Consider the following 27,866-nt stretch of genomic DNA (forward strand, 5'->3'; position numbering starts at 1 on the left):
CAGGGTTGCTTCCGGCGGCTCCTGTGGCGGCGGCCATCTCAGGGCGCCGGCGGGAGGGTCTTGAGGCGGCACCGGGGCGGGCAGCGCTGAGGGCGGCGACCGGAGGCGGGCTGCCATGGGGGCTGAGACCGCGCCGTGAGGGGCTGAGCCCAGCGGCGGGCGCCATGGCTCTCGGCAGCAGGGCGGCCTCGTGGTGGGCCCGGCTGTTCAGCCCCGGCCCCGCTGCCGCCCCGCGGGGCTCGCCGGCATGGCTGGCTGCGGGGCTTGTGGCGTGCCGGCGGCCCTACAGCTCCGGCGGCAAGGTGGGTCCCCTCCGCGTGGCCGCGAAGTAGCCTGCTCGGGGTTTGCTTCGAGCCAGTGTATCACAAAAATCAGGGATCAGTTTTTCAGCAATTGTTACTAGGGGTATCCTGGTACCTGACGAAAAAAGGCCTTGAAAAAAGCTTTTGTTGAAAGCTTTGAAAAGCAAAGCTGCCTGTCTTCAAAGCGTTGTATTACTTGGAATGAACAAGAGTAACGAAAAGAAAAGTTTTAGTGTTGGACTTGTTCTGTGTGTGAGTCAAGGTAGTCAGGCTTTTTCTACTTTTATTTATTTTTTGCCTTAGCCAAAGTGCATGTTACCTGTAGCTTCCTTTTCAACAAAGGTGCTCCTTATCATAAGGCTGGCATTGCTATCTGAATTGTCAGGTAACGTCACAGCATTTTTCTTAAGTGGTTTAACAAACTTAAACTGTTTCAAGTTTTTCAACTTAACTATATTCAAAGGAACATAGTACCTTTCATAACACATTGTTGCATGCTCCTTGATTAATAAATCAGAGAAATATATGTTTATGTATAACTAAAATGCTAGCATTTTAAACACTGATGACAATTTAAGGTTTTCCACCTATGTCTATTCTAGAGAAAACTTACATTTCTTTTAAAGGCTTAGTCATATTGAACATAGTGATTGGATCTGTGGTTTGTGAAAAGAAATGTATATTTTTCAGGAAAAAATAGATATGTCAACATATCCTGTGGAAAGAATAAGAAACTTCAGCATTATAGCTCATGTAGACCATGGCAAAAGTACATTAGCAGACAGACTGCTGGAAATTACAGGTAAGTGTTCTAATTTCATCCATGCTACCTTCTCTTGACATGTAAATTTCTGTAGCTTTGATTATTACTGAACTTGCTATTATCTTTGTTCTTCTTACTGCTAGGTTGCTTGTACTTTTAGGCTGCTGCTTTTGTAGTGTTACATATGTGAATATGATGCACTTCTCTTTCTGGTTGAGATCTAGTTAAAGTAGGGGTAAGAAAGTGTGTAATCCTCTCAAGGAAGGAATGTATTCTGGAAAGAGATTGAAAAGGAGTATGGTTCCTAGCTTAAGATGCTACTCTTGTCATTCCTGACTGGTCATCCATTAGACCAGTACACAGCAAGTATAACGCTTACTGCCAGCTTTTGGGATGGACAAAAGGGGACGGGTCATGACCTAGGAATTCTGGTTAAAGTAGTTTTCAGAAGTGTGATTGAAAGCAGGAGGAACTAACTGTTTTTACTTAATATGAAAGTAACAGTGTGCCTCCCTCTTGAGAACAAACTGTAAACAACTGTTTCACGTGGTGGGGCAGCTCACTGGTACTGAAGCTGATATAATCCTGTATGAGTAAGTACAGCTCTGTTTTGATTTAGATTTAGTGTGTAGAATAACTGCTAGTAGTCAAGTGTAAATTTTATGGATTGTCAATTGATTCATAGACTTGCTTTTTCCTCCACCCTAAGTGTTAGTGCAGTTGTGTTGCTTTCTTCTTCAGAGGTATTTATTTTGGCCTCCTCTGAGATACTCTGTCTTCAGTGTTTTTATTTTTGTGTTGTTATTCAGGGAAGGAAAACTAAATCCCTTTAAAAAAATGAAAGTGTGACAGAAGTGCTAAGGGATCTTTATAGATATAACTGACACAGAAACTAGGCTTACCTTGGAGGAGAGAGACCAAGGTTACCTCAGAGGGTGCTTTGAGGTAAGCTATAAAGCAGTTGCTGTGTATACCAAGAAGAGCCCAATTTAGGAGCAGAGCTTTACTTAGCTACTCAGAAATACCCTTTGGAAGAGTCTTGCTTTACCTCATCTAAGGAATAGGCAAAACGAAACCTGGGAGAGAAGCTTTAGATCAAAGTTATTCTTTATTACCTCATAAATGGCACTATGGGCAGTTTTACTTGTTATGCAGTGCTATAGAATGGAGTTTTGAATTTGGGTCTTCCAGACTCTGTGATAATACTCCTTTTGCCCTTGAGATGAGCACTGTTTGGAGCCAGAGTTGCTCTCCAGTGATAAGAGTTGAAGTTTATTTAAACATCAAAATTATTTAGCTGAATCTCCAATTTAGATTTAATGTACTGTTTTGTATTCTGTTTATTTAGGGAAGTTTTTTACATAACATCAAATGTAAGTCTATTTAGCAAATGTTGAGTTGAAGCATAGTTTTAGTTGAAAATTTAGCTTAATCAGATGGAAAAGCTCCATTTGAAGCTGCAAGTCCCGTGTTCTTCTGGTTAGTGGCATTTTCAGTAATGGTTTATTTGCAGAGCTGATCTTTTAAATGAGGCTAATGAAACTTTTTTCATCTTAGGAACAATTGCTAAAACTGACCGTAATAAACAAGTGCTGGATAAACTGCAAGTGGAACGCGAAAGGGGAATTACAGTTAAAGCACAATCTGCATCTCTCTTTTACAGTCACAAAGGAGTAATCTACCTCTTAAATCTTATTGACACGCCAGTAAGTTAAGTACAAACAGTGATTCAATCACACAAAGTTAAATGTCTTTATATTTAAAAATGACCTATCAGATTTCTGGCTTCTTATGTTTATTCAGTGCTTTCTTTCCCTTTTTTAGTTTCTTTCCCTTTTTTTTGTTATTGAAGGTAAGAATTGTGTTTTGGATGGACAGATACAGAAATGAAACTGCTATAATAGAGAAGCCTTTGCAAAGGACTCCAGAAATTTGTGAAGTAATAAACATTTATTTTCTCCACAGGGCCATGTAGATTTCAACTATGAAGTATCCCGGTCACTGTCTGCCTGTCAAGGTGTTATACTTGTAGTGGATGCAAATGAGGTGGATTTCTTATTTCCTGTTTCCTGCTTAGAATTTCAGCAGTTTGCTTAAGGAAACTAAAGTTTGTTTAAGGAAATGATTTGACATATGATTTTAAACATGGACATATGATTTTAAATATGGACATACTCTCACAGAGTGCTTAGATAATAATGCTCTCTATGGCATATTTATGATTTTACCATCACTTATGATGAAAGTCAAATGAATGCTATTTTTTCCTTAATACAGTGTTACCTATAAATAATTATCTATAAAAAAAAAGTAGCTACACATACAGCATTATTAATTTGTCTACTGTCAGATAATGAGAAATGATACTTGGGAATTTTCTTTATCAGCAGTGTGTATAACGAATAACTGTTTTGCACTTCCCAAGTGAAGGAGTAAATAGAAAGCAAAGTAGTCTTACATTGTGCAATATGCTTAAAAAGAAACAGGGAAAAATTCTATGTTAAATGTCTTTAATGCGTGTCTTCTAGGGTATTCAGGCTCAGACAGTAGCAAACTTCTATCTTGCTTTTGAAGCACAACTTGCAATAATTCCTGTCATAAACAAGGTAATACAGTTTTAATTTCATATTAAGTAGTTCAGTTGTATAAATTTAAAGAAAGAAGATTGCTAAGAAATGTGTCCTTAAATAGGAGCATATAATGAAAAATTAACTAGTATGTAATAAGAACTTTTGTGTTTAATGTCTTTACTTTACAGTAAATATTGGAAACTTCAGTTTTTATTTCCTAAAATACACGCAGAAGCATTTTTTATAACCAACAATGAAAAATTGCACTTTTTTAAACATGGTAGTGAAAAATTCTTGATACAGATCTTTTCCTAAAAATGTTTAGTATTTATGAATAAACATATAAAGATTCCTTAATTTGTACACTTGGGAACTACATTGCTGGATTGTGTATAAGATGCCATTGCCTGTATATTTAGCAATTTGTTGTTTTTCAGATTGACTTGAAGAATGCAGACCCTGAAAGAGTTGAAAAACAAATTGAGAAACTGTTTGATATCCCTGTTAATGAATGTATAAGGGTAAGACCTCTAAAAGTTTTATAATATTGTTGATAGTATACCTGTATCTACTTTCTAGCCAAGGAAAGATGTGTACACACACATAATTCAACAGGCTGTCATCTGTCTGCATATATTTGTCTGATTCATTACAGGCGTTTCTAATCAAGTAAGCATTTCATAGTAATAGCATCCTGTGCTTCAGATTGCTTGCATGGGTAGTATTGCCCCTGACCAGCAAAACTATCTTAAGTAAAGGTGATGCTCTTAATGGATACTGAATAAGTGAAAAACATATCTGATAAAATTATTGTTGGATTTGTTTTAGATTTCTGCTAAACAAGGGACAAACGTTGAAAAAGTTCTTGAAAAGGTCATTGAGAAGATTCCACCGTAAGTTACAATACCTTGTAATGTTGTCTACGAAACCATGAGTTGTATTTATGGTATATTATGGTATATTACTGTATTTATGGTATATTGGTATATTAGTTTTGCACTTACTATTAATATCAGGTATATATTTTATAGAAGATATGGGGGAAATCTAATTTTTGAGCTGGAGATCTAATTTTTGAATTAATTTTCTAATTAGAAAAAATGACACTTCACATTTAAGATACATTCATTTTTTAAAAGGTATCTGTGGTGAAGTTAAGTATTAATGGATATCAGCAGACATTTTTTTCTTAAGCAGGGGAGGGAAATGAATTGTCCATAATGAAAATTGAGAGGTAAGCCACTGAAGATGTCTTCATTGAATATATAGCTTCCATTTAAAGACATTGATTTCTCCTCTGAAGCTTAGTGTTTGAGGGTATATTATTTCTTTTGAATGTTATGGTGTTACAGTGATAAAGGCAATTTAAGTCCGCTGAGTTTAGTGTTTCATATCCTGAACTTAATATTTAAAGTTAACTTTAAATAAAAGTTAAATTTATCTAGGAATTTGATGACAAAACTTCTAAATTACAGTTAAAATTCAAACCAGCGTTTTGCTTTTTTCTATTAGCTAATAATTGTAGTTTTCATATTAAGTAATTATAGTTAAAAAGAAATCACAATGAAAATTCAAGCTTAAGCTTCCATGAAAGATAAAGTATTGGTGGACTTTTTTTAACCTGATCGTTGGAATATAACATTTTTTTGTTGATTCTAAATAATACAATATTTTATGAATCAGTTTCACTTGTTGTGAAATGGGAATGATGGGTATGCATTTGGTTCTCTTCTATTCATACTACTACTGCACACAGGGAAAAATAAATATATAGACTTGCTGCATAATACATAGTGAAACAGTGAAATGAGGTCTGGTATGCGTTTGTTTACTGAAAATTACTCCATAGTTTCAGCTATATTAACATGGATGCTTTTGGGGTGGGGGGTGCTAGTTCATTTCATATTGAATGATAAATAACTATATTGTTTTAAATCTTTTGTGGCAGACCCCATTTTAATACTACTGATCCATTGAAAGCTTTAGTATTCGACTCCACCTTTGACCATTACCGAGGTGTCATAGCTAACATTGCGCTCTTTGGCGGGGAGATTCAGAAAGGGCATAAAATTGTTTCTGCACACACAAAGAAAAGATATGAAGTTAATGAAGTAGGAATTCTGACTCCAAACGAACAGCCAACAGATAAACTGTAAGTAAAAATTTCTTTCAATGGAACAAATCATAAATTGATGTAAGATACAAAATCCTGCATTTCTGTTCCGTTTTTACTTTGAGTAGTGAGGCTGGGTTTTCTGCTTTTTCTTTGTTTTTTTCTTATTATTTGCAATTGAATGCTAAATGTCAGTCTTTTTTCATAGTGGGCATGCTGAGACAAGCTTTAAGAGACTGCTTTACAGGCACTGCCAGTGGGAGAGAGCCATTTTATCAGTGCACCTGTAGTACATGTAAAATCTGGACAGCTAGTCCTTTTTAAGACTAGCATTTGATATTGTTATTTAGCTGTCCAATTTATTTCTAGGAACTACCTTGTTTGAGAGTGGAAGGGAATGGGGCTTCATCTTAGTAATTGCTGTGGCATAATTTGAGGGCGGAAAATTTTAAATCCATGAATGCAACAGCTTCCAGAATCTGGCTCCTCATGGCAGCAGTGGGAAGAAAATCAGGTACTCTAGAATTAGTGGAGAAGCTTTATCAGTTTCTCCAAGTACATGTTAATGACTTTCTTGGGAGATTAAGTGAGAGACTGTTACTTTTTGTGGTGGGTTGAACCCAGCCAGCAACTAAGCACTCAGTCAGCCACTTGCTTGCTTCCCCAACACCAGCAAGGCATGGGAGAAAATCAGAAGTGAAAATGAAGGAAAACTCATGGGTTGATGTAAAGACAATAAGTGAAAGGGAGGGAAGGGAAATAAAGTGATAAAAAGGCAATTGTTTACCACCACCCACAAGCAGCCTGATAGCCAGCCAGTCAATGAGTGGCCACCTTGGGAAGACTATACACTTTGTTTTTTTTATTACTGAGCATGACATTATGTGGCATGGAATATCCCTTTGGGCAGTTTGGCTGTCCTGGCTGTGACACCTGCCAGCCTCTCACCCTCCTGCTAGCCTGGGAGGGGCAAAGTGAGAATGGGAAAAAGACTTTGTTGTGCGGGCACTATTCATTTAAAACACTGTATTATCAACACCATTTTTGTCATGAACCCAAAACACAGCACCATATGGGACTGCTATTCAGAAAATTAACTCAATCCTATCCAAAAACAATGCATTGTTTTTATCTGCCATGGGTTCCTCAACATTGTAATATATCGATGGAGAGCATTTGTCTTTGTTGTTTCTCCCATTTAGTGTATGAGAGTTGCTGTGGTAGCAGCTAACAACTGTTATGGCTTCTGTGTCGTAAATGCTTGACAACTTGCTACTAGCTCCAGCTTTCAAATTGGGAATAGCACAGAATTCAAAATCCAGAACTAAATGTGCTGTTTAATTGTAACAAAAATACATCTACTTAAATCGACAGATGGTTCTTCCCCTGCGATGGAAGTTCAGAACTCAGAGCAGAAAGAGCTTAAATGTGATTTTTGGACTGTGCATGGGCTCTTGGGGGTGTGTGTGTGTGTGATTTATTTTAACACCTGTCTGGACTGGGGAAAAATAGTGGAAATATTAATAATGCAAAGAAGCATGTCCATATAATACCAATTTTATTCAGATATGCAGGACAGGTGGGCTACCTGATTGCTGGAATGAAAGAAGTAACAGAAGCCCAAATAGGAGACACACTGTTTATGCATAAACAGCCAGTGGAGCCTTTGCCTGGCTTTAAGTCAGCGAAGCCAATGGTTTTTGCAGGTGAGGAGTAAACTGATTAAGGGGGATCATTTTTTTTCCAGCAGCAAGAGCAGGAAAGTTGTTAGAGCTTCTAACAGCTTTTAGAGCTTCTAACACAGGTGTATATTAAAGAGTTTTATAAGGATTAGAATTTTAGCAGAATTAAGCTGCAGAGGCACGTGCTATTATATAGCTTTGTGTAATTTTGCTTCTGTGACTTAACAGGTAAAATTAATAATAGCTTTAGACTGGTTTTAGATGAATACAGGACTAACATATATTTTTAGCCATGGTTATTGCTTCTGATGCCAGTAAATTTTTGTAGCTGGAAAAGAAGGATTAATGCTTTCAAAAATTAAGTCAATTTTTTGGAATAGACTTTTTCATCTTGATAATTAACTTCTATATACTTACTATGGAATCTTTATTTCTTTTAAGAAATAAGCAGTTTTTTCCTTTTGTTAAATGTGGTGAAGTACAAAAGCTAATACTCGAGATGGTTCAAAAATATTTGACTTACTAAGGTCAGTCAGTTCTGTTGAGTTGTTGCTGCCATCTTCAGTAACTAGTACACATGCTGTGTGTGTATATAGAAGGGAAAGTATAATCCTGTAAATGTGTTTTTTGTGCATGTGTTGCATCCTAGTGAAGAGGAATCTACATTTCATGTAATGTGTGTTCATGTAAAGGGGAACCTATTTCAAGCAGTAATTGTATAGACAACTGCTTTTATTCACTTACAAAATTACAGAAACATTAGCAATGGCCTTCTTATTTTTCTGTTCATTCTGACATGTTGAAGGGACATCCCTGTGACATTTGTCTGTTCATTTACTTATACGAAGCTGTATGTTTACACTGTAGGCCTGCAAAAAATTGAACTCAGAACTGCATCTTTCACAGCTGTGAGGGACTAGATGAGTACAGTATACCTACTGTTATGGTTTGAATGTTAATACCTGTTTTTCTGAGGTGATATAAAACTTTTTTCCAAATACTTATTCAAATATATTTTTCAGATGAAAAGTTAAATTTCTAGCTGTAACAAAGTAAGCTATTTCTGATTTTATTAATATGTTCGTGGTAAGAGGCATATTTGAAAGGTAAGTGCACACTAAATGAAGTGCGACTAAGTAAAGGTAGTTCTGCATCAAAGCACTTCTAATATGTTTTGACAGGAATGTATCCTGTAGATCAAACAGAATATAATAACCTCAAAAGTGCTTTGGAAAGGCTGACATTGAATGATTCCAGTGTGACAGTTCATCGTGACAGTAGTCTTGCCTTAGGAGCTGGATGGAGGTGAGGCTTTTATACTGTTTTCATTTTTGGAACCGTTCACAAATTGAGAATGCAGGTTTAAGTCAATTGAAAATTGAATTAAAATGAATTCAGGATCGTAGCATCATAGAACTAATGGTTTGGGTTGGAAGGGACCTTAAAGACCATCCAGTTCCAACCCCCCTGCTGTGGGCAGGGACACCTCCCATCAGGCCAAGTTGCCCAAAGCCCCATCCAGCCTGGCCTTGGACACCTCCACGGATGGGGCATCTACAGCTTCTCTGGGCAGCCTGTTCCAGTACCTCACCACCCTCTGTGTGAAGAACTTCCATCTTCTAAAAGATTAGAAGCTTTAATTTAGCTTAATGATACGTAAAGATCAAAAACATTTGTTTTTCTAATGTTCTGTATTCACATGGAGTATGCAATTTGTTGTGATACTCTTTGTTTTCAGAGACTCATAATATTCATTTTTAGGACTTCCATTTAATCTCTTGGACATCCTATGCTGTGCCTGATGTTGCCAAACTAGCTGTGTAAACATATTGGAGGGAAGAAAAAAAGTACTCTGAAATTTCAGGTGATAAACAAATACTTTGACCAACAAGATTTTTTTCCCCAAGGTTGGGTTTTCTTGGCCTTTTACATATGGAAGTTTTTAATCAACGTTTGGAGCAAGAATATAATATGTCTGTTATTTTGACTGCACCTACTGTTCCATATAAAGCTATTCTTTCTTCAGCAAAGTTGATAAAGGTAAGTAAACAGCAGCTTAAAAGCGTCCTCTAAATGTGTACACTTTCTTACGTAGACTAGTACTTTATTTTATGGTAAACATTAAGATCACTGATATTTAACTTCAAGCTTATTTTAATGGATTTTTTTAAGAATCTTAGCTCTTTTCCCTTTTGACTTTAAGTGCTTTTTTGTCACCTGTACACCTATATTTTAAAATGGGAATAAAAGACACAATATACAATACAGTGTACATTATATAGGTCATTATATATCATGCAGCATTTCTTGTTGTTTTCTTTTGAGTGCATATTGACTGGGCTGAACTTAAAGTGGGGAAAATAATTTTCCAGACTTCATCAGTCAGAAAATGTTAACATTTCTAGGAATAGCTTGTAACACTACTGTAGACTGGCAGGAATTGGTGAAGATGAGTCAGTGTTTTATCACAGTAATACAGCTATATGCAAAGCTCATTGAACTGATCGCAGTGAAAATTCCTGTGTTTGAGACAGACAGATAAAGCCGGACTTAAGAAAATCTGTTGACAGAGGAAGCTACAAATAGGCTGACTCATTCAACATATACCTCTAAACACTACAGAAAATCTGTGAATTACAAACTCGAATGAGAAAGGTTGCTGTACCTGCAAGGTATGAGACATAGGGCTTCTTTCTCTGCAGTTATTTTGATTTTTTTTTTCCTGAAGTGTAGCAGCTATGAATTAAACAGTTGACGCCTCTGTTGCATAGGTGGTTCTTGGTTGCTGGTATGGGACACTGGAATAAAGTTTTCAAACAATGCAGGATGTTGGGTCCTTGTTCAAAAACACTGTCTTACGGGGGAAAGTGATATAATCACTTGCTTTGTGCTGGTGGGTTGTACACATACAGTAAGAAATACAACCTTCCTTTTGTCCATATTTCAGAAGGATAGCTCCTGTCCCTAAAGGGATGTTGAACTAGAAAAGCTAGGTAATGAAAACACCTGCACAGGAATTGAAAACTTAAGTTCTAAGCCCACTAATCCCATTTTTGTGAATTAACACTGGGTTATAGTCTAGCTCTGAGCACTTCTGTTTTAAAAAAAACACTGGATAAAATGCTTAAAAACTGTTTCCCTAGTGAACAGTAATTTCTATCATCTTTCCCAAAAGCACTTTGAAGAACCAGATATAGAAAACAATATTCATTCAGGTCTTCCAACTTTGAGAGATATAGAGGCAAGAGTTAAATACTGTCAAGATTCAAACTTACTATAGTTGTTCTCAAAGTTCGGAAGTGAAAAAAGATGCTATTTAATAGTAAGTCCAACATTGAAATACTAAATTTATTAAATTCTAATCTTCTCCAAACAAGTTAATCTTCAGTTGTTTGAGTCTGTGAACTCTACATATACTTTTGTTTAAAACAGAATAATAGCTTCTAGGCTAATTGGGTCAAGAAATTTATTATAATATTAAACACTGTATTTTCTCTTAAGCTATTCCTGCAAAGTTATGACATGGATCAACTTCCTTATACTGCATGGGATTCCAAGCTTTTAGTGTCAAAAATTTTAATACTAGTGTGTGAAGAGATTGAGAATATTGATTTCATGTTTAGGGCAGTGTGGGAACTTAACAATGGACAATAAATAAGAGATCTCAGTGAAGGAGAACCAAAAATGCTGGACAACAGCTGCCTCATTAACTTCCCAGCTGTAACATTTTATATGTAGCTCCATATAAAATGCTGTACTTTCAATCTTTCAATCCATACAGACTCTGATTACCAGTGTACGTAATAAATTGTGCTATTTATATAACTAAAAATGGAAAGATGCCCTATTTTCTAAGAACTGAATTGAATTAATGTGTGAAACTTAACCTTTTGAAATTGATACTTGAAATTGATACAGAACTTAAAAAAAAAAAAACCTGAGGAAATGAAGTAGCATGTTTTGTTCTTGTAGTCTGCATTTTCACTAACTGCAGAGAAAACAGTTTTTCCAGTTCATCACGCAACTGATGATCTAGGTGACATGTTTAAAGATATGCTGATCCAGGAACTGCTATATGTGGTGTAGAAATCTCTTTTAAAATTGTGCTTGGTGTGAATTTGGGTTCCATAATTCACAGTTGTCCCTAAACAATTGAAATACTTTTTAGCCTTTTCCGGTGCTGTATTTGACTCTTTTTCCTAAATATGTAATTCACTCTGCTTGTAAAATAAAATCTGTTAGTTGATTTTTGTTTGTTTGTTTTTCAGGAGTATGGTAAAGCAGAGATTACCATTATCAGCCCCGCTCAGTTTCCTGATAAATCTTCAGTATCTGAATATTTGGAGCCAGCTGTCCTTGGTACTATTTTAACACCCCAAGAATACATTGGGAAAATAATTACTTTGTGTCAGGTTGGTATACAGTTTTAGTTTTGTCATATGTATTTTTAAGATCTTCATATCATACTTAAAAAAGAAGATTCTAGATAACAATATATTAGATAACAGCAAAGAGTATCTTTGACAATTAAATTTTTTTTGAAGGAAAATATTTTAAACTATATTTTACACTGTGTATAAAATTACTTCTGTAGAATCCCTATACTGAAAGTTAGTGTTCAAGCTTAATGACAATCAAGTGCTTGAGCACTGCGTAATAGAGAAGTTCATAGCTAGCTTTCTTTTCCTGAAAGAATGAAATCTGCAGCAAGAGAGTAAGATCTTCTGTTCATTAGAAGTAAATTCATGAAATAAGATACTTGTCAACACTTACTGAGGCTTCATATTTGTTTTCCAGTGCTTCACTGGAGAGTACACTTACAATAGTGATAGTAAAATGCATTTCCCAAACAGCATTTGAAATAGTTTTAACTAAAAATATTTGAACTACCATGTGTATTGTCTTTATATAATCTGTTCACAGTATTTTTCTGAACTTCTAACATTTCAAGATACATGATATAAAACAGTATAATTGTATGTTAGCACAGAATTATATGATCTATTGAAAGGAATTCATAAAATATTAAGAATTTCCTCCTGGCAGGAAAGAACATGAGCATGCCAGTCCTACTGTGTAATCCTCTAAAGTATGTGGAAAAAGTTAATTGTAGTCAGATTTTGTGGACTAATGCCTATGCACTTAAAAAAACAGAAGTGAGCAGAAGTGGTTAAGGATTTCAGAAATACAGCTTTTTGAGGGGATAGAGCTAAACCATTTGTCCACCTAAGTTGCAACCACTTCATTTACTATAGTGCTGAAATTTATTTCTTCTGAGACTTCAGCAGATTATCAAGAAGAGTTACTTTGGCTTGAAGTACTGGAGTTCTTGTGTAACTAGATAGTTGTTTGTTTTAATCTGCCTTGTATTTATTTGTAGAAAATATATTTCAAGGGGACATGAAATATTTTTTATTGTCTAGGACCGTAGAGCAGTCCAGAAAGATATGCTGTACATTGATGAACACAGGGTTATGCTAAAGTACCTTTTTCCACTGAATGAAATCGTGGTGGATTTTTATGATGCTCTTAAGTCTCTGTCTTCTGGTTATGCAAGGTAACTATATCCTCTTTCCCTCTTCCTTTTCACTCTGCCCTGGACCATGAGGAGGAAATGAAAAAAGATCCGAGAAGAAAACAGGGAAGGGCACAAAAAAGAATATTCGTTTGTTAGTGCTGCAAATCTAGCTTTACTTCAACCCTAATACATTAGATTCAATGTGAAGAAGAGTGGAAATAAATCTGAAAAACAGTAAATATGCATTACTACCTAATAATCATTTGCATTTGTGATACTTATTTATCCAGCATCTCTTACAGAGTGTCACTCACTTCTACATGGGTCTTTCTCATCTGTAATGAGAATGAGTGGGGCTTTAGCCCTTGATCATGTTTGTGGCCCTCTTCTGGACCTGCTCTGTTCTGCATCCTTCTGGTGCTGGAGGCCCCAGACCTGGATGCAGTACTCCAAGTGGGGCCTCACAAGGACAGAGTAGAGGGGGACAATCAGAGGATTCCCTTGTTTCAGAGAGAAATGTGGTTTTCAGAGATTATGACAATACGGATCATATAAACATATTATCAAATGAGAAGGGTAAGAAGAAAATCATCTAATGTTAGTGTCTGATTCCTTTGACATCTACAGTGCTCAGTGTCTAGAGGCTGTGTTGAAGGGCTTTGACTGGAGTTTTAAGGAATTTCCAACTGATGCTTCAAGTGTATCAATAAACTCTTTAAGAGATTGCAATAACCATGTGGATGTTTGATTGATTTGCCTTGCTTAGTAGCTGGAAGATAAGATGTTGTCCTCTGCTGCCTTGGAGACAAGATTTGCAGCAAATTTCTAGTTGTTTTGAATAACAGTGACCTGCTGTGAGACTATTAAACATTATGCTCCAATTTTAATAGAAAGCTCAAGTGTTGTATTAAGAATTGTTTATGAAAGTTAAAATTTAATGAACAAAGAATGCAGAATATATTTTTTTACAAAACCATCGCTAACATTTAAGCTACTTTTTTGTTTAGTTTTGATTATGAAGATGCAGGATACCAAGCAGCAGACCTTATCAAGATGGATATTCTTCTAAATGGAAATCCAGTTGAAGAACTGGCAACTATCATACACAGGTAGGTTGACTGGATTCTCTGTTCTAAAGAACCAAGATTTCTTACTAATATACAATGAAAACGTGTATTACTAATGTATGATAATTGTTTGCTAAAATGATTCAGTTTACATAAGTGTCTCAGGAATTACTTATTTGCTGGTGAAAATAATGCCTTTCTGTTTCCAGTCTCTTTGCTTTCTTCTCACAATGTCTTTGTTAGTTCTCCTTTCTATAACTTCACTATCTCTTTCCAGTAATCCTGAGATCAACCTTTTTGTGTTTTTGTCCTCCTTCAAATGTTATCTTGTAATTCTCTAGACCTTTTGTCATTTTTCTTTCCAAAATCTGCTGTATATGCATAAGCTAAATATGGTTGGATAACTTTGATTAGCAGGTTGCTACAGTATGTTAAAACACAATCCAACTTTCATTGTAATATAAGTTATTTCCAATCCAGAAGATCTACTTATCTACTTATCTAGATCTACTTATTACAGAAACAATCGATAAAATTTCCCCTTGAACTTCGAGTTCAAAATAACATTTAAAGCTGTGAAATCCTTCAGTACAGCTTCAGTGTGATAGATGATTGGGATATGTATTACAAATTTTTTTAAAATTTATATGGAGGCCTTCTGTAATGGGTGACATACAGAGACCACTCATTAGAAGTAGCTATCTGGTCAGTTTAACTCAGAAGATAAAATGAAAACCTCTATTATAACTCTTTCTCAAACACTGTTCTATGGATATATTTGAGGAGTTGCTTACTTTCTGACAACATTAACTTCTGAAAACTTTCTGCTTCAGTGATAAAGCTTATGCTACTGGTAAATTCCTGTGCGAACGTTTAAAGGATGCTATACCTAGACAGTTGTTTGAAATAGCCATTCAGGCTGCTATTGGCAAGAAAATAATTGCAAGAGAAACGTAAGTGAAACCATTGTTTTCCTTCTTAAGCTATTTAAAGTTTGAACTTTTAATGTCTTGTCTAATTTTATACATTACAATACTTGGTTTTACTGTAGAATATTTTCTTGTATGTGCTACTAGACCTCATAGAATAAAAACAAAACACTTCTGAGCTGTGACTATGAATAAGGACTTAAATATTTTCATTTAAATTTATACTACCTTATTTTAAATTGCCTATGGTCAGCACTTAATGGCCAAAGTATAACTTGCCACATTTGTGTCCACTTCCTCTCTGGCAGTGGAAAAAGATTGAGTGTTGAGAAAGATTATCTGGCTGTGGAAGACTTTCTGCCAGAGTCAGCAAAATAAAGAACTGAATTGTGCTACTGCAAAGGAAATGTGTTGCAAGCTGAACACATACAGCTATTTCTAAGCAACACTCACTTCTAGAACAAACTGTTTACTTCATTGTTGTTTCATGTCACATTTTTGCTGTTGATGTCTAAATTAAATTTGTGGTTTAAAAAATAAAGGTGCATCTCCAAGTAGAGATGCTGTAAGAACTCATGTGTGCATATGTGCTATATGAGCACATAAGAAACCTGAATGTTGTGAATCATAGCAGAAGTCCTAAATAATAACTTTTACATACATGTTATGCACCTTAAGGAATATTTCTCAAATTGAGAAATGTGAATTAAAATATTGTTTAAAGCTTCATCTTTTGTACACAAACTATGAAAACAATTCCAGTGCTTTTTAAAAATCTAGCAGAAAAGCAATGCTCAGCATTTTGACAACTCACTATTCAGCTTTACAGGAGATGCTCTACTCTGTTAATACATGTATGGTATTCTATTTTACAGACTGAAAGCTTACAGAAAAAATGTTGTGGCAAAATGTGTAAGTTTCTTTATATTTGTTTTTTTTCTAATATATGTAAACCCAAGAGTCTTGTTAACATGGCCTGTATTCTCTTAAAAACCCAACAAAGACATGTTCTACTTGTGTTCCAAATGGAATATTGACAGACACTTTTAAAATGTTACTTTTAAATTTGTGTAACCTTTAGTTATTTCCAGTAAGAGTGGGGGATCAGAAGGAGTAATTGGCCTTTTCAAAGTTACGCTCTTAACACTCTTCATGTGTGTTCACTCCTGTCTCCTCAACATCTTACTAAAAGTAGTGGACACGTAATAAATGTGTAACTTCATACATTACCTAACTAGTTTTTACAGATTAACATAACTATAATACAGTGCTTCCTTAGAGACTGGTTGCAATTAAACTTCTGATTTGGTTTTCAGTAAGAAATCAATGCCAATGGGACTGGACAAACCTATAGGAAAAACATGATGCCTCACTTATATTGTCGTCAGATCTCAAGCTAACATGTTAAAGTTAAGCGAGTGTCCCTTTCTCACAACTGTTAAGAGTCCTGACAACCTATGTTGGATGGTGTTCATTTAACCACTGTATAAGGGTTCAGTTAATTTATCTAGATGTAAGTGGTAGTCAAGATGCCCAGAGTATTAGAGCTGGCATCCTACTGTTGTTCCAAAAGGATTTGGATACCTTACAGTGTACCATAGTTGTATCTAATGTCAGCCAGGCTTATGTGATAAAAATATATATGTAACTGAATTTACCTGTAATTGTCCAAATGAAAGTGCTCAGTTGCTCCTGTTCTTTGTAACTAGTGTTTTTTGTGATAACTGTTTACAGTATAAAATGATCTTATTTTGTAATATAACCAGGCTTTGAGTATTGTTTAAGCCCTTGAGTTTAGTGTTACTGAGGTGTACTGTAGTTGCATTTAAGCTTAATAAAATATTTTTCCTTTTCTTAGTATGGTGGAGACATTACAAGAAGAATGAAGCTTTTAAAAAGGCAGGCAGAAGGGAAGAAGTTAATGAGAAAAATTGGCAATGTGGAAGTACCAAAAGATGCCTTTATACGTGTTTTAAAGAGACAGCCTGACAAATAGATCACTGCCATGCAGCTGATTATTTTCCTACAGACAGTAGCATACTTGAATTAATGTATAATTTATCACTGTGAGAGTGATTAATTTATAATTTTCTTAAAATGATGTAAATGTAAATTAAATATATGTGGGAATATAAGCTTTGTGCTTAACATATCCAGACTGTTGCAATTACTATGAAGTTAGTTATTTCATTTTACTTCACTGAATCTAAAAGTTATCATTGGAACTTAACCCAGGTTTGATACTCTTAACACTTGCAAGCCTTTGTATGACAGAACAGAGAAAATGTGGCAAAAAAATATTAAAAATAATTTAAAGGTAGGGATATATTTTTTTAATTTTATTGCCATGAAAATATGTTACTTCCTTTTTTACTTGCTAAAATTACTCTTTTCAGAAAATCACAGTAGGAAGAGCTATAATCCTAGCTTTCTCCATGAACATGACTGATTCAGGCCTTAAAGACTTCCTTCTGGACATGTCCTAATAAAAATATTCATGCTAGTCTACTTTTGTAAAATGTGCAATTTATGTTCTTCATATGCTAAAGTTTGTCAGTGAATTCTTACTTAGAAACTGTAGCTAAATACACTTACTAATATCTGTTGCTTTTGGTAGTGTACACAAAGCCATCACAAACACAAGTCAATGGCCATGCTATATGGAGTGTTTGCAACTACCTGCCCACCTCCCAGAAGATTCAAGGCTGCTTTTGTTCATAGATCTTCAGGACTAAGAGGGGGCTGTGGAATTCTGTATCTGGAATTCCATAGTTTACTTAATTTCTGTTACATTCTTCTTACATGTACACAGGATGCATTGGACATCCTGGTCAGCAGGGGTTTCTGAAAGACAGGTCCTGCCTGACTAACCTGATCTTCTATGACAAAATAACCTATTTACTGGACAAGGAACAGGCTGTGGATGTTGTTTACTTGGACTTTAGCAAGGCATTGATACTGTTTCCTACAGTGTTCTCCAAGAGAAACTGGCTGCTCAGGGTGTGGGTGGGTGTACTTCTTCAGTAGGTAAAAATGTGGCTGGTGGTTGTGTCCAAAGCGTCATTAAATCTGGTTGGTAGCTAGTCACAAGGGGTGGTTCTTGGGGCTTACTCTTCAAGCCAGTTTTGTTTAGTATCTTTATGAATGAGTTAGATGAAGGGACTGAGTGCACCCTCAGTAAGGTTGCAGATGACACCACCGTAGGTAGGAGTGTTGAGCTGCTTGAGGGTAAGAAAGCTCTGCAGGGATAGACTGGATCAATGGACTGGGATAAAAGTGAATTTCCACTCACACTTGGAACTGTATTAAGGAACCAACAGTTTCAAAAAGGCTGTCCAGTGCAAACCATATTTGGGTTTTACATACATACAAAATATCATACCAAAAAAGAAATTCAAGTAGAAATCTGGTCAAACTAATAATTTCAAATTTACTTGGTATTAAGTGTATACCTACATGGCATAAGTATACATCTATCTCAAACAAATATTTCATTTAACTTTTTAACACTGGTAAACACTGGTAAAACCTGTTTTACAGTTTAATGTTGAAAATGTATTTGATAGCTTAGGGTCTGTTTAAAAGAGGTTTGTTAGTAATTAAGAAAGATTTTGCTCTTCAAAAAACATGTTGTAAGGCATCACCTTTTCTTATTTTTTTTTTGTTAAGCACAAAACTGGCAGCAGGACACAGAACAAACAAAATTATTAACTTCAAGAATTTTCTTGTTCATCTAAATATATTACTCTTTCTACCACTTGGGATCCAAAAAAAGTAAATTAAGTTCTTAACCTTTCTTACATGGAAGGAGACAAAATACTTAACCTCTCCATTAAAGCCTGAAGTACTTGCACATTTCAGTATTTACATTAGAAACAAAACAATTTGGAAATGATAGATTTATATTTACATTTTACTTTTTCAAAGTAGGAAATAACATTCCTTGTAACAGATCAATATTTATAGTGATACACTGAGAGGTAATTATTACAGAGAGGTTAACAGTGACTTTAATACATGATAATTTAAACTAGTAGACATTATGTTCCTAGAAATTAACCTTTTTGCAGGTAACATCTGATACAGTTAAACATATCTCCAGAAAGGAACACTTAGATTTTTCCTTATGGGTAAAGCTCAATTATAAAAAATTGAAAAATCCTAAACTAATTTGAAATACATGAGAGAAGAAAGTGCTATGACAGAAGTTTAATGTTTGCAACTGGAATAAGTTATGACACTTTCAAGAATTGGGTGCATTTATAGGCACTGTTTTTGTATTTTTATTTGCCTGAATTGTACAGCAGGACTTGAGATGCCCCAAAACTGTTTGTGTAAGATAAATTTAAGGCAACCAAGTGCAAAAGCTCAGTGTGCATTAGATACACGTAAACAGAACATTTCATAGTAGAAATTGTACAGCTATTACAAGTCCATAGTATTTAACAAAGACCAAAACCATTCTGCCTAGAAACACAAATGCAAAGTGTAGTTGCACTAATGGAGCCAAAATTACAAATTCTTAGAAATAAAATAGTCTCTCTAACAGATGCATTACATTGCTGTGCTAAAATAAGTGCTCTGCCCCACCCACCCCCCTCCACCCCTATGTAACATGCAGTCTCCCACAGGTTTGTTCTGTTCCGTTTAGTTATTGTAACAGCCAACAGAGTTCCAAGTGTTAAAGCAAAACGCATGACACAGCAAATAGAGATGGAATGTAAATGTACAGATATTGGACCTTTAAAAAATACAGTACATGGATTCCCCATTTTAAACAGTTTTCAGCATATTGCATAGCAGTGAACTCATCTGCTACCTAAAACTGTTGCTGTTGACCCACATGGAGTTCTTCTTCAATTCTTCTTTCAGTTTTCTTTCATACTGTACAGTGGGTCCACAAGTTTATTGTGCACATGCATTAAACCTTGAGGGGAAAGCAACAATGCCAGCTTTACAATTGTTATACTTTTTCAACATTTCTCTCTATCCACATTTTTATTTGGGCTTTACTTAAAATTACACATTTTAAACAGTTCACTGAAGAGAAAGAGAATGGCTATTCAAGGTAGGTTAAATTCAGAAGTAAATAAGTTAAGACAGCGCGCATATATATATATATATGTGTGTGTGTGTGTGTATTCCTTTATCACTTAAATACTATTGACATCTTCAGTATAAACTGAACAGGGACAAGACAGCTGTAACAAACTAGTAAAAAGATCTGGAATACTTCCAAATCAATTGAACACATGATGAGAGATCCACCCATCTCTCCTTTCTATTAAAAACTGCGTAATAGCAACATAAAATTATTTATATCACGATTTGCCATAAAAATCAGATTTATACATACTAATACTTTTACAGCTTGAGTTGCAACATTCTAGCATTGTGGTATCTTTGTAATTAATCATACACTTCTGGTCCTAGACAGGCAGAAATCAAACAGACTGTTAATGCAGATTTAGAACTTGAGTAGTTCAACTGTGAACTTGATTTAGAACTTGACTAGTTCCTATTCTAGTATAGATTTTTTCTTGTCATATACAAATTACCCACAGTTGTGACTTGGAGTATTGCTTTTATTTCCTATTCAGAAAATATTGGACTGCTAGGAAAAAAAGAGATCAATTTAACAAGGAAAAAAATAGTGTTTCTGACATGATTTGGTTACAACTTAATAGAAGTGTTACCTATCAAGTGTTAACCAATCCATGCTATTCAGTCACTGGTATGTTTTTAACTTTATTTCACCTTACAAACTAGTAAAAATAAATGATCGACATTCACATTCTGCAAAGAGTCCAGTTTAGCACCAAACTGAAGATTAGCTTCTAAAACTATAAATTTAAGTAATATGCAACGTTAAAAGTAGAGATTTTCTTAAAAACCATGGAAGAAGTCTGACAGTAAGTGCACATTTGAGGGATCATCAGTGGCAAAGAATATACAAATACCTTTGCTATATCATGTATCCAGTGGCAAACTTCCCATCGCTGCAGCAAAGTCTGAATAACTGTACAGTCTGAGCTCATTACTTTAGGTGACCACAGCAAAAAACATTTTATGCAGCATCTATTTCTAATTTGTGTGGTTAATTAATATAAAATTCAAATCGACTATTCCTTTTTCTATTGAGTGACACACTCAATCATACTAAAAAGCCAACACACCTAGAACAGACTAAAAAACCCAGGTCATTTTTGTCTCTGGAAGTATGACTTACTTAGCTGCAGATCTTTGTGCTAAAACAAAACAAGACAAGATACCACAACCCTTGGAAATCAACTAAGGTGCAAAGGAAGAGTTTCTTAAATTTCATGAAGGATAACTATTTGTCTGACATACATAGGAAAGATCAAGTCAATAAAGTTTTCTAGGAGTTTGACAGTAAGTGGGAAAATACTAAGTACAAATTTGATACAAAACGAATTTGTACTGAAAGAGCAGTAACAGCTTCACACATTACTCAAACTGGAACCATGTTTTGAACTTTAAAAGCACTGCACTTCCAACCAGTGCTTTTCTTTTCTAAAAAAAGGGAAAAGAATTACCCACTTCCTGAAGGCACGAAAAATGCCTATGAAGTACTGCCACTTCCATATGTAATGAAGTATATTTAAATCCTGTTAGTTGATGTGTTTCAGGAAGTACAGTTAGAAACAAAAGCTTTTTTTATTTTTTAAATACAGGTATGCACCAGAGTCCCTTACTTGATAGATACCAAAGCAATTATTTCAAATGAAGAAAGTATTTTCTGCTTCCTTCTGCAAGAAAGTAAATAAAGGGAAAGAGTCTTTCAAGAGTCTTGCTGCCTACTCAACCTGGATCAAGTTAAAATATTACACAGAAATTCAGGAGCATGTACAAGTACAGAAAAGCTATCCTGAATTACCTTTTCTTCAGACTGGTTAGTAAATTCAAAGCTTATTTACTTTCTTACAGAAGGAAGCAGAAAATAAAGGGAAAGGTAAATACGGATACCTTTCCCTCTTTCGATAATAACATTTAAGTATACTTGATAATTCTAGCCTCTAACAGTTTCAGCAAGTTAAAAAGTGAAGGGGAATAAGAGCTATTCTAGTTACCAGACAGGATGGTGATTTATTATCAGAAAGTATTTGAAGTTTCAAGTAGTACCTTGAGATTTTTTTAAATAGTAAAAAATTGCAGTAAGTAGCTACCATGATTAGCAGTCAGTCATCAAGAACTACCCAGCTTCCTAAGATGTGCACCCTGGAGATCAAGATTCAGAAATAATTCCAGGTTTGATTTCTCCTCTATCTTAAAACAAGAAAACCTGACTGATTTATGAACAGGAAATATTAAGCCAGTCAAAACAATCTTTAAGAATTTTGTCACTTTGTATGTGCTTACAGGGTAATTATATGGTGTGACACAACAGCACATTCATATACTGTAGCCCTTTTTTTTTAAGCAATATTCAATATCAGCATCATTCATCAATAATTGTACGTTAGTAGGTTTATATCTTTCTCAAGCAAAGCTTTTGTTTATATGAACACTGGATAATGTTTAAAATTCACCCAAGCAGTTAAAGAGGTTTATCTTTGAAAACAGTAAGTACTATCTAGCAGTGTGACACAGGTAAAGACTACCCCTCTCCCGAATACATAGCAAAGAACAATATACTGAGAAATCCAAAGTTAGAGTTAGCTACAAATGATATCTGGATCAAACCACAGTAATGCCAGATTTTATAATCTAATGCACCTAAGGACAGTTGTGATAAAATGCTCAAAAAAAGGTCATCAATGACAGCTGTGATGCCAGATGCCTCAGCTACTACAAAGAACCATGCCAGTAAGATGACTGCTGACATATACAATCACAATTTGCTGTGCTAATTTAGTTAGGAGAAAACTAAATTTCTCAACTTCTACGGACTCGGTTAAACTGAAGTAGTTAAACTCAGTTAAACTGAAGTTCATGGATGTTAATATCAAAAGTCCAAACTTTAAGCCTGCCTCAATATACCTACTACAGATACAAAAAGCACAGTAAGTGCAATGCATTAAAAGTCAATATAGATTGTTTTGCAAATTGCACTGTATGAAAAACATCCTCAGTTGACTCCAAAGTCCGTATCACACATTTGAAGTTTACTAGATAGCACTTAAAAGACACTTAAGTGGAAAGACACCATAGAAAAAGCAGTATGAAATTTATCAGGCTTAAAAGAAAACGCAAAACGCACTTTCTATTTAAAACCAGTATTCTGGAACACAAGATAGCTGCTGTCTTATATACAGCTGAAGTTTATATATTATCATGTCAAATAGGAAGCAAAGGAAATATTTTATTCAAAGGAGATTTGTCAAGAATGTATCAAGCAACACTGTCCTTTCAGCTGGAAGGAACATAAGTCACATCTCCTAGTGCTTTTCCACTCACAAGACATAAGTTAACATTTAGTATTTTGAATAAATAAAATTATACGTTGGGCCTTCTGACACATTATGGTAGCTAGACTTAATTTTAATATAGGTAACTTCTGATTCAGTGCTCACCTTTAAAGTACTTCACAGTTTTAACTCTTAGTTCTAAAGTAGCATCTTCATCACACACAAAGATAGTACGAGGGTGCTGCTGGAAAGCAGAAACTGTCCACATGTGATTGACGCCTTCTTCAATCGCTTTGTACAATGCAAAAGCCTTATGTGCACCTGTTATAAGAATCATCACCTGCAAAACAAAGGTCTCTACTTTCAATCCTCATATCAACACAAATGAGTCTTGAAAACTGATACATGCAACTAGAACTAAATGAGTTCTTACTTCTCTAGCATCCATCACTGTACCCACACCAACTGTTAGCGCCATAGTTGGTACTTTAGATAAGTCTCCATCAAAGTACTTAGCATTTGCCAAAATGGTGTCCATTGCTAAAGTCTTTAATCTTGTTCTTGAAGACAAACTTGATCCGGGTTCATTGAATGCAATGTGGCCATCTGGACCAATGCCTTTTCAAAGTTAAAGAGAGCAAATCATTCCAGACCTGCGAGTCAACAAATATCCTCAAACATTGTGAAAGAATAAAAAGGTTTTAGGATTCATTCTTTTGTTTTGCTTTATCATTTTCAGTTAAAAAAAAAAAAAGGCATTCAAAACTTACTTAAACTACATTATCATTAGAAACTTGGACACCAAGCATTCTATTTTGGTATCTATACCAATTCTTTGTCAGTCACAGAATTTTCTTACACTACAATATAAAGTAGTTTTAGCTATGTTCTGAAGATCATGTCTAAAGAGTCAATATATTTGTTTGAACCATAACTAACCACAGAGCATTTCCTCATACCTCCAACAAACAGATCGATCCCCCCTGCTTCTTCAATTTTCTTTTCAAACGCATCACATTCTGCCTGTAAGTCTGGAGCATTCCCATCAAGGATATGAGCATTATTTGGGTCTATGTCAATATGCTTAAAGAAGTTATTCCACATATACGAATGATAGCTCTCTGGATGATTTCTGGGAAGCCCTGAAATCATTTAAAATGAAATTAACATATTGCAAGACTTCAGCAATTAGCCTTAATCCTAGCCTACATGTAGCCAACATGGGGCACACAAGACAAGCCTTTCTTGAGCAGTAAGAAATGAGACAAAGGAGTATTTGAAATTATACTAAGATAGACTTCCTGTTGATATACATGAGACAATTTGTTTACTTTCACTTGGTATACATCATATCAGTAAGAGTATTAAGTCTTCAAAACAAATGTAGTCATAATGCTATGGAACAACACTTTCTGTAGGAATGAAGTGATTTGTGATCACTTAATTTAGCCCAGGATCCACTTGGACTAGTTAATTGTTTGCATTTTGGTAGATAAACAGATCAAATGCTTCAAATGTCCCCAGGTTTAATGTAGAAGCATAAAAATAGAATGTTAATCTTGTGCTTTGTGGAAGCGTACAACAGTTAATAAAGGAAAAAAATATCTGTATACTGTCTTCTCAAATAATTAGCGCTAGAGCTTACCTACATATTCATCCATGTTGAACGTCTTTACATATTTGAAAGAGAGATCTCCATTCTTGTGATATTCTATCAGCTTTTTGTAGCATCCCAAGGGTGTACTCCCTGTTAAACAAAGTTTTTCCACTGTTCTATATATCCATACACTTTGTGTATTTAAGTCTCTTTATAGTCACATTTTGCTATGATGCTTTTCAACATAATTAAAAGAACTGTTATTTCTCATCTACTATTTCTCAGTTTCTCAAACCTTTTCACCACTTTTGACACAGAATCAAATCCATATTAAAATAGAAATATGTTGAAGCATTACCAGAAGTACGTTTGTGTTCTTTTGAATACAGCATCTTTTAGCATTGATGTAAATACAGTTCTAAGTTCAGTCAATTACATAGGCTTCTAATAAGACTTGCCTGTTGGTAGACCAAGCGTGAAATACCTTCCTTGACTGGGCTTGAATTGGATAATACGATTGCAGATGTATTTTGCTGCCCATTCACTTGCCTGATCGTAATCTTCAAGAATGACTAGCCTCATTATGGCAGCGAGAAGCTTGTACGGTAAAATAAACTTAAACCTGGAGAAAATAAAGTTTTAAAAATAAGCACCACATCAATAGCTGTAAAACTCTTGGACAACAGACAGGTAAAAGTCCTGTTTTACAATGACAAGGTATAGTACAAAATAAATAGAAAGTTTTTTTTTTTTTTAACCTGTATCAATGTACTGTAGTCTTGCAGTTCTAGTTCAAACTGGACTGCCAGACAATCAAAAAACAAGCTACAAGTGACACATTCCAGTCAAAAGATGCATTGAAAGTTGCACACTAATTTAAAGGAACTCAAAGAAAAGTTCAAACAAAATGGGAGCAAGTCATTTTGAATTTCAGTCTTCTAATTTTTGTCAAAAAAAAAGGAATATAGTCTGCTTGAAATACAAAGCAAAGAAACACAAACACTGAGATTAAACCTTGTTTCCTGCTACCAGCTGAGTGTCAAAAGTGTCAAAACCAACTCTTCTGTCTCTGCAGGCCATAGAGTGCTTGGTATCTGCACAAACCCGGTAGCACTGTCAGGAGCCTGAGGCCTCCTAGGTGCCAAGCCCCAACTAACACATGCTACTTATAGCTAACCTGAGATGGAAGACCAGTTTCAGAAGACACATGAATTAAGGTACCGTAGCGCTTAGCAGGGCACAGTACCTGCTGCTCACACAAAAGAAGGCAGGGGGGCACAGCACTGGTGTAAGACTGGTGTAAAGCTGGCTGGTGTAAAACCGTGACAAACCAAACTCACCTTTGTATGGGAAACGCTATCCCACTGGTACTGAAAAACCCAGCACCTCTCCTCCAGGAGAACACCCAGCAGACAGAGACCCCGCAGCTCTAGGGCCGCAAGCTAAAGCTTTACCAGGACGCGGCGATGCTAAAGAGGAGAAGGGCGGCCCGAGAACGGCGCTTCAGGAGGGCCGCCTAGGGACAGACAGCCCTACAGACAGACCTACGGCCCCACCGACCGCCTCCACCCCACCAAACGCGCCCCTGCCCCGGCGCCGCTCACCCCCAGGAGAGGCCTCAGCGGTGCCGAGCGGCAGCGGGAGAAGGGCGATGGGAGCCGCCGCCGCCCCTCCGCAGGCCGGCCGCGACCCGGAGGCAGCCGTCGAGGAGCGGAAGCGGGCGGGCGGGCGGGCGGGCGGGAGGGAGGCTCCGCGCATGCGGGGGGGCAGCGGCCTCGGGCGGGGCCTTCAGGAGGGACGGGGCGGGACGGGGCGGGACATCAGAGGCTGGAAAAGAGCTCCAAAATCACCCGGTACAACCGTTCCACCACCACCAATGTCACCCACTAAACCATGTCCCGAAGCACCACGTCCAACCTTTCCTTGAACACCCCCAGGGACGGTGACTCCACCACCTCCCTGGGCAACCCGTCCCAATGCCTGACTGCTCTTTCTGAGAAGAAATGTCTCCTCATTTCCAACCTCAAACCTCGCCTGGCACAACTTGAGGCCATTCCCTCTAGTCCTATCACTGGTTACCTGTGAGAAGAGGCCGACCCCCAGCTCTCCTCGTAGGGCCCTATGGTGAGGCTTTTGTTCAGAGCCCCTGTGGGGAGCAAAAGGGCTGCTGGGGAAGCTCTGACATCTTCAGGAGGGAAGCTGCGCTTTTTACTTCAACTCTTTTTACTTGAACTTACTCGAGGCAGCGGTAAAAGCTGCTGATAATTGTTATTGTGAAAATAATGGGTACAGCAACCACTGCTTTCTCATCTTTCTGGTTTAAAGGCAGATTTGCCCCATCCCTGGAGGTGTTCAAGGCCAGGCTGGCCAACCTGATCAAGTGGATGGCATCCCTGTCTACGGTGGGGAGTTGGAGTTGGATGATCCCTTCCAACCTAAACCACTCTATGATTCTATGATTTATCGACTTAACTGGGCTGTATTCTAAACAGTTATGGTATGGTGGGTGTTGCTGGTTGGGACAGGGCTCATAATCTTGAAGGGTGCTTGAAAACTGAGTGGGGAAACTGGTGAAAAGGTAAAAGCAAGCAGCATAATTGTGTCTATATGTACATGCTTTAGGGTTCATTGAGAACTCAACATCTTGGAAAACCAGGGTAAATCTTCTACTGGGCAGGAGTATAACTGCCTGAGAAAACTGCTGTGAGTAAAGTGAGGGAAGCTGTTAGAAGTGAGGGAAAACTTAAAATCAGGAGTCATGTTCACGTGAGAGCAATGACGTGTTTTCTGGTAATCTCACTACAGTGTGGTAGTGTGGAAGAATTAACAATTTGCCAAGGGCTTAAAAGGTGCATTTGCAACTTCAGGACAAAAATAAATCTTAATGGAGCCTTTGGGGCTTAGCAGAAACTAAAATATTTTATTTGAATTTAACTTTCAAATATCAGCAATTTGT

At 36.3% G+C, this 27,866-nt stretch overlaps 2 protein-coding genes across 6 annotated transcripts; one reads left to right on the forward strand and one right to left on the reverse strand.

Annotated features, from left to right (window-relative positions):
• On the forward strand, positions 1 to 17,452 carry GUF1 (GTP binding elongation factor GUF1). Of its 3 annotated transcripts, none has more exons than XM_048072894.2 (17): positions 1 to 302; positions 993 to 1,104; positions 2,623 to 2,771; positions 3,031 to 3,111; positions 3,594 to 3,671; positions 4,073 to 4,156; positions 4,464 to 4,528; positions 5,584 to 5,787; positions 7,315 to 7,454; positions 8,612 to 8,735; positions 9,338 to 9,470; positions 11,699 to 11,842; positions 12,854 to 12,987; positions 13,956 to 14,057; positions 14,849 to 14,968; positions 15,820 to 15,856; positions 16,261 to 16,435. In XM_048072894.2, the coding sequence occupies exons 1-17, from the start codon at positions 165 to 167 to the stop codon at positions 16,261 to 16,263; spliced, it is 1,848 nt and encodes a 615-aa protein (XP_047928851.1). In that variant the 5' UTR covers positions 1 to 164; the 3' UTR covers positions 16,264 to 16,435. The 3 variants fall into 3 exon arrangements, with proteins under 3 accessions (XP_047928851.1, XP_047928850.1, XP_047928852.1); XM_048072893.2 differs by lacking the exon at positions 16,261 to 16,435 and adding an exon at positions 16,803 to 17,452 and having other exon boundaries at positions 2 to 302; XM_048072895.1 differs by lacking the exons at positions 1 to 302; positions 993 to 1,104; positions 2,623 to 2,771; ... (4 more) ...; positions 5,584 to 5,787; positions 16,261 to 16,435 and adding exons at positions 6,124 to 6,262; positions 16,803 to 17,452.
• On the reverse strand, positions 9,734 to 26,668 carry GNPDA2 (glucosamine-6-phosphate deaminase 2). Of its 3 annotated transcripts, none has more exons than XM_066995825.1 (7): positions 26,515 to 26,668; positions 25,369 to 25,532; positions 24,959 to 25,060; positions 24,273 to 24,455; positions 23,747 to 23,931; positions 23,479 to 23,653; positions 9,734 to 19,871 (listed from the first exon to the last, which is right to left on the reverse strand). In XM_066995825.1, exons 2-7 carry the CDS (start codon positions 25,490 to 25,492, stop codon positions 19,813 to 19,815), a joined length of 828 nt encoding a protein of 275 aa, XP_066851926.1. In that variant the 5' UTR covers positions 25,493 to 25,532; positions 26,515 to 26,668; the 3' UTR covers positions 9,734 to 19,812. The 3 variants fall into 3 exon arrangements, with proteins under 3 accessions (XP_066851926.1, XP_066851927.1, XP_047928853.1); XM_066995826.1 differs by having other exon boundaries at positions 24,959 to 25,056; positions 25,365 to 25,532; XM_048072896.2 differs by lacking the exon at positions 26,515 to 26,668 and adding an exon at positions 26,251 to 26,385.
• Positions 26,669 to 27,866: the final 1,198 nt, after the last annotated feature.

This window comes from Anser cygnoides, chromosome 4, assembly GCF_040182565.1.
Source record: "Anser cygnoides isolate HZ-2024a breed goose chromosome 4, Taihu_goose_T2T_genome, whole genome shotgun sequence".
Classification (NCBI taxonomy): domain Eukaryota; kingdom Metazoa; phylum Chordata; class Aves; order Anseriformes; family Anatidae; genus Anser; species Anser cygnoides.